This window comes from Falco peregrinus, chromosome 2 (assembly GCF_023634155.1).
Source record: "Falco peregrinus isolate bFalPer1 chromosome 2, bFalPer1.pri, whole genome shotgun sequence".
In the NCBI taxonomy this organism is placed as follows: Eukaryota; Metazoa; Chordata; class Aves; order Falconiformes; family Falconidae; genus Falco; species Falco peregrinus.
Window position 1 is genome coordinate 26,304,592 of NC_073722.1, and position 12,507 is coordinate 26,317,098.

Below are 12,507 nucleotides of genomic sequence, written 5' to 3' on the forward strand. Positions count from 1 at the left end.
GTGACCAAACTATCTGAAGTATGGGTGTTTGTGCGAAGGTAGGATGTGCTGCGCTGTGACTGGGTGGGTATAACGCTGTGTTGTTGGAAGGACCTTGTCTTCTGGTTCGGAGTGGTGTATGAACAGTGAGATCATTTCACGCTGGCAGCTTGGTTTGTGTGTTGCTGCCTTTCTAGTTCAGAGCCAAAACAGACATTGGGTTTGCAGTTTTTTTTTAGTAATAAGCCATGACTTATTATGAGAAGGATGGGCTTGTCAGAGGGATAAAGCATTTTCGGTTGCACAGCCCCAAGCCATTTATGATGTGCTAGAATATGACCTAAACATTAAAAGATTTATATTTGTCCTTAGCCTGAAAAATATTCCTGTGCTGTACTTAACTTTTTCTCTTGCACCTGCATTTCACTGTGGAAAATATTTTTTTAGTGAGAAAATGTCATGGCGAATGCACTGAAAAGCACAACAGTTTCTTATAAAATCTGCCTTAAGACTGTGAGTTCAAGCCAAAATCTTTGTGTGTTATGATGCGATACTACTGCAATAGGAAAACAGTGTTGGGTACAAAGTGCTGAGAAAGAGTTGTGCAAAATGGGAGGTACGAGGTGAATAAAAGTAGGGATAATTACCGATTTAAAACGGTGATGATTGTCAATGCAGAAACTAGTATTTTTCATTAAAACTTCCCCCTAAGTCCTGCAAAATCTTAGCTTGGTCTTCAGTGTATTCTGTTTAGTAAGCTTTTACTTAATAGTTATGTAATCATAAAACCCAAAACAATAAATTACATTGCTTACCACTTTTGGAATGTGATGGATTTTTAAACATGCATGTATTTATGCTGTCCTATTTGTCCACTACAAACTCGGGTTTTTTTCTTCTTTTTCAAATGACTGTTGTGTTAGGTGTCACTAGGAGGACCTGATTCTTCACAAGGGGTCATCTTGGAAGTTTGTGATAGTTTTTCTTTTTCTGAAGGTGTATCAAGTTGAGCCAATGAAATTGCTATTTCCTCATCTAAAAAGGTTTCCCCTGAGGATTGTCAATACATGTATCTATTTTAATAATGTAGCCACATGTACTAAGAATTTTATTTTAAAAGAAAACACTTGTAGTAGATTCCTGCCACGTATGTTTCACATCTCCAGTGTTTTTGTGATTCAGTCACTTCAGATGAAGCTGGTAGACAGGACTATTTCCTTGAATTGCGAATGACTTGTTCTCAGAGGGATCTGCAATTAGAAAAGCCTGGTGTGATACTGTCCTAAAACATTTTTTAATACTAAGACCTATGTGTGAATTTCTAAGAACATAAGAATAACGAGGACAAATTCTGTCATTTGTTCTTAGAGGTGTATTTTTCTAAATAACAGAATTTAAACTACATGTTCTAAAAAAGAATTAACAGAGTAGTATTTTTTAATTATTCCTCAGTGCATGTCGTGCTGGTTTTTTTCCATTGTTTTTCTTTGAGGAAGACAGCTCTGCTTCTGTTGGATAGAAGGTAAATATCCCTTTCCTAATTTAAAGATTCTGATCATAAGCACATGAAAGAGTTGAATGTTATAAGTAGGACTAAAGAGAAAAGAGCTAGTAGAAAAAATCTTGAAATACTTTACTTTGAATTTTAATGTTGAAAATAACATTTGGATGCTTGCTTGAACAGATACTTGGTTGAAGGTTGAACAGTAACAACAGTATCAAACTCTGAAGGGAGAAGAAAAAAAATACTGATTTTTTGCTTTCTAAAGTAGATATTGCACCTGAACCGAGAAACAAAGCCTTTGGTGTGCATGGAACACTAGTAAACACTGGGATATGTGAAGTGTGTCCTCTCACTGAGAATGTCTCACTTGTGTTTCCAGGCTTTGCATTGGCATCATCATCATTTCCAGGTAGTTATTAAAATCTGCTATGGTGTCCTTCTCTAAGGATGCTAGTGAATGCTGTACAGCAACACTGCAGATAGACAGTAGGAGATGGTAAAGGAGTGATAATCCTGAAGAAACAAACAAGTCGAGCTGGGGACACCTAGGGGAAGCTGAGAGATGAACTTCAACTCTTCCTGACAGGAAGCAAGGTAGAACATGAACACAAAGCAGCTATTTTGACTGTGGCAGGAATAGAAGCACTCTACTTGTTTAAAGTATGGAATTGAGAAAGACCAAGTCAGTTACAGAAATGGTAATGTATGTGGAAAGTTTTGCATCCTGGTGAGGCGCAAAGCTTTTGAAAAACACCAACTTGGGTAAGAATGGGGATCATGAGAAGCTGCTGAAACAATTTTCTGTTGAAAGAAATCTGTCCAGCTCTGTCAAACAACAATGTTTATCTAGGCCTTTGGATTCTTAAGGAAAGATCAGACTTTCATTAGGAATGACGTTTCCAACAAGACCATTGGTAGATACTTTTTTTTTTTTTAAAAAAAAACTAAATAAGAGGAAAAAAGAACTAGCTAAGCTGCAGAATAAATTGAAGCAGATTATGAATGCTGGTGGAGCAGTAAGACAATGTTGTAGTCAATGTGGCTAGCAAAGTGCAGGGCCATGGGGACATGTGGTCTCCACAAATATACTTGGAAAAGAGAGTAGTAGATGTCCTTTCTAGAACGGAATTGAGACAAGCAGCAAAATTTGTTATTCCTGTAGCTTTTGAAGTAAGTGGTATAAAACTATTTCCATGAAGATCCCTAGGAACTGGAATATGCAGAAAGTGACCTACAAGTGATTTAAGTTGGTCTTAAAAGAATGCAGACACTGGGGGAAATAATCCAGGACTGTGAAACTTGACAAGTTGGAGGTCGTCAGGCATTTATAGAAATTTCAGATTGTGGTTCAAAGTTGGCATGGATCTGTTCCAGATATGCTGAAAAGATGTACTTGTTTGTTTGAGGTGGTTGTGTCTTCTGTCCACAAATAACGTCATTAGAGAATACAACTGTGTCTTATGTCTGAAATCAGTATTTGCTAGCAATGGCATATGGAGATGTGGGTATAACTTGGGAGTCTTTAGTAGTAGTATGGGCTTTTTTTTTTTTTTTTTAACTGAGTGTAATGAATCAAGTGTGTGATATCCGTAGACCTATGCTATTATGGAAAATCATCTTGGAAATCACTAGCAGCACATGTAAAGACCCCTGGCCCCTAAATTACAGGCCACTACACCCAGAAGTGGTTGGGTTGTTTAATAGGAAGCTTCAGTGCAATTGTGACTGCTTATTGTTATGAGTAGCATGACAGCAATCAAAAAGATGAGAACTGGACAGGTAAAGCTTTTTCTAACAGCAAGACAGTTCACACGTGCAACAGCAAAAAAGGACTGCAGGAGGCAATTGTCCTCAGGAAGTTTTTTCTTTCGCACTGGAGGCAATCACTGAAGATGCAAAAGGATTGTGGGGAAAAATATGAGACTCCAGCTTTTGTTTTCTTTCTATTTTCCCCTCTTTTTTTTCAGAATTAAGGGGGAAAGGAGAGGGTTTCTCAGCTTCTAAATTAGAATTCTAGTTTTAGAATTCTAAATTCTAATTCTAAATTAGAAGCTTGTGGCAGAGTCTGTGGAAGGTTCATATCTGTGATGTAGAGGCTAAAGCATGAGATGGTGTAGGAGTCTGTAAGACAGACAGAAGACAAATTTTCTTCAGTTAGAAAGTATTGATAACATATCCATGAGGTGTTAGTACTTGGAACTTCTGTATTCATGTGTGTGGCTTGTCACAAGAGATGTATGTGTTCAGAGTCTGGATGGCCTCATCAGGCTTGAGATCTTGATGTTGGAACATACAGGATTAAATTCAATTCCTGAGGGAATAGTTCCCTTAAAAACCAACAAAAGTTGGAAGCATGTTTCTGACTTTTGTCTCTACAGAATGGTAACCTTAATGAATTCTCTCCCCCTGCCTCCCCACTGTGTGTCACAGTACTACAATTACCTTAAAAAACCTGTAATTTTTGTATAATGATGCATGGAATGAGAGTTTATTGTTGATCCATAGCCTCTGGATAGGTTATGGTAATGTTTTGAATACCTTTGTTTTCAAAATCTTTTGGAAAGTCCTACAGCATTTGAAAGAGGCTGCATTTCTGCCTGTGTGTATATCTAGGGAGGAGTTAATAAAAAAGTGGCAAACTTTCTGCATCATTACTGTTGTTTAAAATGAATTTTGGTGGAAGTCCATAGGTCTAATACCATCTTTGCTTCTGCTTGAGGACATCTTAGGGAAGATACCTGAACAAATAGTCTTGTCACAAGATTAGACACAGGAGGTATAAAATTGGTATATGCTACGTTGAAAAGTGGGAGTCTTTGGAAGGACACAGGGAAAGCAAGTATGTGCAGAATTTCTGTAGTGAGGAGTTAATATTTTAACAGTAAAAGAAATTCACATATATGGAAAAGATGCTGATGTAAATCTGGATTAAAAGCAAAATTGTAAAACAGTAAAGCAGGACCAAGCATGCTCCCCTATTGCAGGAAGGTGCCAGTTTATTTTGTGGCAGGAAATGCAGCAACACTTGATGAAACCTTGCAGGTCTGCAGGTTTCTTTGTGGTTTTGTTTTTATATTTATTTCACAATTACATTAGTGTAATATGTGAGCTGAGAAACATCTTCAGAAACATAACTGGAGAACAACAGAACAACTGGAGAATACAGATTTTTCATCTTTAAATTTGAGAGCTTGGAAAGAAGTAGGATTGTTTTTTGTTTGGGTTTTTTTTTTAATGCAAAACCAGAAAAAATGGAACAGATTTGAGCCTCGCATCCATAAATCAAGGTTAAAAGGTACTGTCAGCTATGCCTATGCAACATGTAACTTGAAGTCTCATTTTTTGCAGCAATTGGGCAAAACTGTTCTGGATTTGAGGTGAAAACTTTGTGTATGTTACCTAATGCCAGAATATGTCAATTATGAAAATTAAGTAACAATTGCTTGGGGTGGGAGAGGACTCTAAAGTGTAGTTCTGAAGAGAACTGATCCTTATTGGGTGGTGAGACTGTTTATGTTACTCTGTCAGAAATGCTGTTTTCAGTGGGAGCTCTGTGTGCAGGTAGGTACTAGAGAGCACAAGAAGTGTGGATCAGGTGGGGCTGCTGGGTGGCAGATTCAGATCCTGCACCTGCCATTTCAAGGTCTGTGGAGCCATGTGGGTGGACAGACAAAGTGGCCCTGGAAGAGATTGCAGAGAAAAGTTTTGATAGAGGAAAAAAAAATTGGAATACAGCTTAGATGTGGTCAGTCTTTATATTAGTTTACAGCAGCAAGTATGCAAGAATATGAAGATTCCAGGCATGAACTGGGAAGAGAAAAATTAAAGGAAAAACATTATTCACATAAAAAAATGGAGCAGGAAAAAGATTAGCTTGACAGAAGAGCAAAAAGGAGCATGGAAAACCACGGAAGTCTCAGAAGCAAGCAACGCTTTCAGGAGGGTTTTTTCACAGGGTAAAAAAATGTAGCCGGAGGATATCGCAAGGGCTGAAAAATAAATGATCTTCCAGCCACTTAAATAAGTGAGAGGGGGAAAAAACCCAACCAAACCACCCCAGCATTCTGGAAGCAATGTTGAAATGAGAGAAGCTTTCTTTAGAATAGAGAAAAGAAAAAAACCCCACAAACCAAGCAAAAAACCTCACTGGACTGGAAAGCAGAGCGTGATGGAACAGCCAGTCTTGAGCACTGAGGAGGAGACAGCAGAAGTTAGTATGAGAGGTACGTTGCAGAGGATGGTAATGAGTGGCATGCTGGGGAGAAAAGGGAGAGTTACTGCTGTTCTCTGAAAGCATGTAAGAAGTTGTTTGTGGACTGAGCAGAGTGCTGAAGTTGGCAAAAAACCTGTTGCTGTTGATTAAGTCATTGAGGATGCAAAGTCCTGGTTGTGAGTGACTGATGTATAAAGTTCCTCTGTCCAGTGATAAAAATTCTACTCTGACAGATGCTGTCTTCCCATCTGAAAACTGAAGATGAACAGAGTCGGATGATAGCTAAGTAAAGCAAAGTCGTCATTCCAGCAATTCCTGTTTATGGTGGGGAGCAAGGGGAAGCAATCAACCTAAACTATGAGAGAGAGCTGAAAAACAAACTGTCAGTGGCAGGAAGAATGAGTGAGCTGGCCTTTTGGCCAGGTTGGTTTGGATTTTGTCATAGCTCTGTGTGGAGGATTTTGGTGCATTTGTAAGATACATAGCACTGGCTACCGAGGAGCGTAATGTAGGCAGGTGTTGAGCAATGCTTCCCTATGCATACCAATGTTGCTGATACCGAAAAAAAACTTCCAAGAGCACTTCCAGGTATTTTGTATTTAAGATTACTGAAATGTGTCTTCCCTTGGGCAAGGATGTTCTTTGTGTTACATACCTAAGGCTGAAACCTCAGTCACTCTTCATAACTTCCTGTAGCTTTATACCTTGATAAAACAATCCCTTTGTGACAGGAACAGACTAAATTTATGACTGAATAAATCTGGTATGATGACTGGGATAGAAGCTCTATGAAGATTCTATTTGTATATAAAATAAAATTGAAAAGCTCTTATTAGTGGGTGAAGAAAGATAGAGATCTTCCTCTTAGAGATGCCTTTGTCAATAATCCTCTTCATGTCCTCTTTCCTGTAGCAGGCTGTATCATCTGCATCTGATGATTTTATACTCATCAGTTTAAAATAGTGGGTCAGGGCCACAACTGGCAGATGCCAGCATGATTTCTTCAGGACTGATTTAGAGGTCAGTGTTCCTAGAAATTTCTTTAAGCAGTTTTGCTATAGAGGATGAAAGACTTACATGAGATCTGAACCCGGCAGCAAGACCCAGTCCTTTCCACTGTAGAGAAGTATCATGTTCTACAGAATATTCAGTAATGGTAGCAGCAAGCTCACTAGCTAACAGGGATTAAAAACAATTTATTAACATCTGAAATAATGTTGGGTTTTCTTTACATAAGTGCACCATTCATCAAAATATGCTGATTTTAAAATAAATAAATAAATAAGCAAGCCCTGAGGGTTGCTCAAAAGATGCAGGGTAGATCCTCTAGTCTTTACACAGAAGTTCAAATTATTAAAAAAACTTTCTAGGCTTGTTATTGTCTACAAGGCAGATGGGAACATTGATCTGTGCTTCTAACTTACCTCTCTGGCTCAAGCCTGCACAAAAGAAAACGGGTTTTCAAATGCTTCTTTCTTTAAGGATAACTGCACTTTCAATTCCAGTTCATAGATTTCTGTAGCATTAAATTCTGCAAACCATTGTCATTAACAATCCTATAAAGAGCTGCAAGGGATTATATTTCTTATCTTGTACTGATACAAACCAAGGATTTTTCTGAAGAAAATATTTTAAAGCCTCCTACTTTAGCCAAAATGATGATTACAAATGGATTTGCTTCTTAGAGACCAATGAAGTATACAAGAAAATTTTCCACTTCTCAGGGAGATCCAGCCTAGGCTGGTTAAATTAAAAACCTCTTTAACACCATTGCTTCTGTTGAGGCTATCTGCTAATGCTATAGTGGGTGTTCTCCTGTGTAGAAATTTATTAAACCTATCCCAATGCGCTTCCGCGTCTTTTTCTTTCTTTGTCTCTCCAGATTCAGCTGTTGTTCTGCTTCAACTTGTGCACGTGGTTACGTTCCTTCATTTCCCATTGTGTCTTTTTTACCCCTTTTCGCAGGGAACGGGTAAATATTAGAGGCATATTGTTGCCAAAGTTGGTGCCGAAAAGACTCCTTCTTTCTTGTATTATTGTAACCTTCTGGGTTTTTAATCTTCTTTCCTTTTCTTCAGTCAGGTTGATTGTTACCCGCTTTTCTAGTGCTTTGATCCAGCATTGCTGTATTGATTCCTTCTCCTGTTCAGCTAACTACTTCATCATTGTGTTTTGCTCATACTGATGCAGCAGCGTTAGGAATAAGACCCATTATCCCTTAGGAGCTTAGACAACAAAAAAGGAGATGGAGTCAAACTGGCTTTTAGTCTTAAATATGTAACAATGCTCAAGTTAGGTCTAGCTTGTCTTTCTCTTCTTGATATTACCTGTTATGATGTTTCTACTATCTATTGCACTTTTTAATTATTCCTACATGAAGGAATTAATGAATAAAAACATTCACTCTCCACATCCAGAACTTATGCATATGGTTACTCTGTGCTGCATCTCGTAGGGTGAACTTTGGATGTGGTGATGGTGGGCATGGAATTAAGTGTTGTGCCAGTTCAACCTTGTAGATGGGCTTTTCTGGGGACTTGGACCTTTGCTATGAAAGCTGCTCGAACCTCTAAGTTGGCATGTATTTTCAGATGTTAGTGATCTCACACACACACACACACACACATTTTCTCTTCTCTCTTGCACAGATACAGTAGAGTCATGTGAAAATCACTGCTTGTTGTTAAAGAAAATGTATTTTGAATTAAGAAATCTAAAGTGCTGAAGCTGCTAAATGGCAGAACTGGGCCTTGTCCCTTGTATAGCCCTAACTCAAGGGTAGTTTAAAACTTAAGTTAATCAGTAGGTGAACAGAGAAAAAATAGATGGTCAATTTGTATATACAGGTGCTCTCAGAAACGCAGGTGTTTTTAGAAAAATTAGTATATATGAATAGGAATTGCTTGTTCAAAGTCTAAGCGTGCTTGAAGGAGTGTGTGAGTTAAAGCAGGCAGAAAGATCGTGATCTGAGGAGAAGCCTGGAACTGAGGCAGAGGCTGGAGCCGAATAGATGAATCAACTGGGACAGAGTCAGGTGATGGATTCGCAGAACTGGCAAGACTAAAGGAAACTTCTTAAACATTGACTAATGATTTGATAAGTGTATACAAGCTGTGCTGCATCCCTTTGTTCTGTGCCACACACTGAGGTGGTGGCTCAACTCCGAGTTGTGGTTAAAGCAAGCCTAGTGGTACTCATGTCTGTGTGAATTTTTCCTTGAACACTTGTGATATGAATGGAGCTGAAATCAACAGTAATCTGGCTGGAACTGGGTGGGGATTTTTTTTGTGCTTTTCTAATTAAAGAAGTGTGTTGCTCTCAGTGGTGGTTTTTTTGGTTTGTTTTTTTTAGATCACTTTTGTATAATAAAGCCTGAAGTTTCTTAGATATCTTTTATATATTAACGGAATAGGGTTTAAATGTTGTAACCTAATCAAAGCTCTGTTCAAATACTAAAGCAACTGGAACACACCATGGCTTGTAACTGGGGGTGCAAAGGGATAAATAAAAATAACTGCTTAAAGTACAGGACTACAAAATAGACCACCTTTTTACTTCTTCATTCCACTCTGCATTTTACTTTTAGTGAAATCCATTCTGAAAGATGAAGATGTCAGTGGAACTTAGGTTGGTTTTGGTGGTTCAAGGTTTTGTCTGAATCCAGTCAGAAACGTTGGCCACAGGAAAGGGAGGGTCAAGGTTGATGCTTTGGAGGCAATAAAAAACCCCCAAACCTCAAGTTTTCCCAGGTTTGTGGTTTTTTTTTGTTTTTTTTTTTGTTTTTTTTTTTAATCTTTGGTTCACATCTTTTTTTCTGAATTTGTAACCTGTCTTTAATAGGGATGCAGACTTTTGCCTGCTTAGCTTTATCTTCCAATAAAATGAAACAGGGATTGACTGTAGCTCTCAGCTACTGCCCATTTCAGCTGTATTTACTGATTGAACGGTACCATATGTGCCTAAGCTCTGGTGATTATTTGTGGAGATGAAAGAGATTTACATCACCCCTTTTGCCTACAAGGCGAGCAGGTCTGTCACTTAGAGAGCCCGTTGTTCATCAGGGCTTGCAAAGTTATAGACAGTGCTTGCTGTGTGGTGAAAGGTGCAGTTAGCAGGCTGCCGTGACCCCCAAAACTTTGATAGGATAACACAGGTTTATTCCTGCTAAAGGTCTGGAATACTTTGCAGTAAAAACCATAAACAACTGTTCACGCATGCACACTAATAATAAAATTGGCAACACCTTATTAATGTTGTTTCAATTGGTTAAGGCGTGTAGAATCTGCCCCACAGGTTATTGCATGTGACAATTGTAAGGTCTGTTTGTATGCATTTAAAATACGCCTTTTCAAGTTTTATGTCTTCTTCTTTAGCTATTTTTCCTATATATTAGAAGGAGACACAAGTTTCCCCTCCCAGGGGGAATGAGAGTCCTTATTAAATTCCACTGACTGACAGGTGGTAGCTGCATGAAAAGCAGTTTGTGGAAGAAAAGCTTTTAACTTGATTTCTTCTTCCCTGACTGTACCTCTTGCCTCTTCCTTTTGTTCATGAACACTCAGAAAGTGAGATACAGAACATGAACAAACTGCTACTGAAATAAAAGATCATTAAATGATTTGTATTGAACAAATATTAAAAGATGAATTTCTGTCAGTGTTTCTCCCGGTCCATTGGTCTCCCTTCTTCTAGCTGAATGTACAAAGCACAGTTGACTGTCTTAAGTTGCTGCAAGGGAGCAAAGCGCAGTGTGCGCCTTCCTGTGACACCTGTGTTTACCTGGAGTCCTTGGCATAACATGACCTTGCAGGCATCCTTCACACACACTTCTTGTTTTTCTTTCAGCCATCACAAGAAACGCTCTGCCCACATTTTTACTAGTAAACCCAGTTAAACTGGTGACTTTAGGAGTTTTTGGTTTGGAAGGTAACAAATTAACTTGCTGAACACTCACTTATACTGGAGGCATGGTATAGCCGCCTCTTGAAATCATGACCCAGAATCAATTATGCCTTAGGACTAGTGTTAAATTTTTTCCTTCTTTTCAAATGGGTCTTTCTGTTTGTAATTCCTTTGGACAGCCTCTCTGTTTTGTGTTTTTTTGGGTTTTTTTTCCCCCCAGCATTTGTTGGGTTGGTGTGGAGAGAAAGATACAATTTGAAAGCTGTTACGAAAAGTCAGTAGAAGAAATATGGATTGGTCAAATCTTTCTCCTTATCAGTCAAAAAAACCCACAAAAAAACGGGTATGTGTAAAGAAAAAGAACGGGTAACTGAAATAGGGGACTCTGGTGGCCAAGCTGCCCTGTGTTGCAGCTCTCCTTGCGTTTGTGTGTTGGGTGGGTACTGGCTTCATCAACCGCAGTAGGACAGGGTAGGGTTTTCAGATGTGGTGGGCTTTGCAGCCCTGTAAGAAGGGAAGCTGCGCATCCTCGCTTGTGGACTTGCTCTGAAGAATGCAGCTACTCTTGGCTTCTGCTGCTTCACAGGCTCCTTTATGGCACAGTAAGGGGAATTGGAAGGCGTGGGTTAAAAGTCCGTTTCTCCACCATAGATGAGGCATGGCTACATGTTGGATTTAGAGTCAGAACATGAAAAAAGAAACTACCTTTAGGTAAAACAAATAGTGGCTATATTTATCCTCATTTTCTATAATCAGTGTTTTTACTTTACTCTTTGTACTATTTCAGGGTCTTGTTCTTTTGGCATTCCAAGGTCTTTGGACAGGACACCCATGTTTGTCTTTTTGACTTGGCTGGCTGGCTCTGAGGTTTTAATGTTCTTAGTCCCTGTTTTTGTGTTGCTGCCACATTGAGCTTGATAGGTAAGACAAACCATACAAAAATTACCTTGATGTGTGAGCTGCGTAGCTTTTTCCTTTCACTTGGTCACTGACAGGGTAGGGGTTTAAGAACGTAAAAATCTGTCTGTGCCCTTCCCTCCCAAATACAGTGCCATGAACAAGCTTGGATATGTTTACATGGCACTGGTTTGCTGTTGCTGCAGGGCATTGTGTGAGAAGGCAGTCGGAGAGATGTTTGGGAGTCTGGATCTCTGCAGATGTTCTGGCAGAATGGATCGGAATTGAAGTGCACAGCTCGTCATTGCAGAACCTAGCTGTGGCTTCAGTAGAAACAGCCCTTCAATTGGCCCATCTAATGTAGATGTTGGTCTGTCAGCAGTATGCACACTATTGACATGAGCAAATTGGGAAGGGCCATGGGCAGTGGTGGGCAGCCTGTAAGCAGAAGCCTGTGTGGGCTGTGGGACCTTGCCAACCATCTGTCAGTGGTCATTTCCAGGCACTTTCCTATTGCAGCTCCAGGCAGCTGTGCCAGTTTATTTGTATTTACGGTCTACCCGCAGATGGAAACCAGTTGATTTTTTTCTAACAATTGCCACTTAGGGACAAGCTGCAGGCAAAATGAACACACAGAGAATGATTGTATGTTATTTTTTCCCTGTTCTCTTTTCAAGATTTCTAGGTTTCTGTTATTCTCAAGAGAAGCAAACTATATTAACCTGCCATAGTGTTTAGATGAACTCGCCTAGCGGCATCCTTGCTTAAGCCTAGCTGGGTCCTGCTGTGCTGTCAGGAGGAGCTCTGGCAGACTTGTAGTACTGACAATGATTCTCTCCTAGTCCCCCGCCCCCCCCAACACACATGCTGAGCTGCTAAGCAGGCGGTGAGTCTGCAGCAGCCTGCAGCAAGAAAACGGCAACTGCTGAACTTGTTACTGCTGCAACATGCCAGGTTTATGCCTGTGTGCAATGCAGCCAGCCAAAGGCATTATTGCATTCTGCAGTGTTCA

At 39.5% G+C, this 12,507-nt stretch overlaps 1 protein-coding gene across 1 annotated transcript in view; it reads left to right on the forward strand.

The window, feature by feature from the left end:
- Window positions 1–12,507, forward strand: part of CFAP299 (cilia and flagella associated protein 299) — a 223,396-nt gene that overhangs the window by 22,814 nt on the left and 188,075 nt on the right. Inside the window, 1 exon segment of the mRNA XM_055798129.1 lies at window positions 5,689–5,693. Within this exon segment, the coding sequence (XP_055654104.1) occupies window positions 5,689–5,693 (5 nt within the window).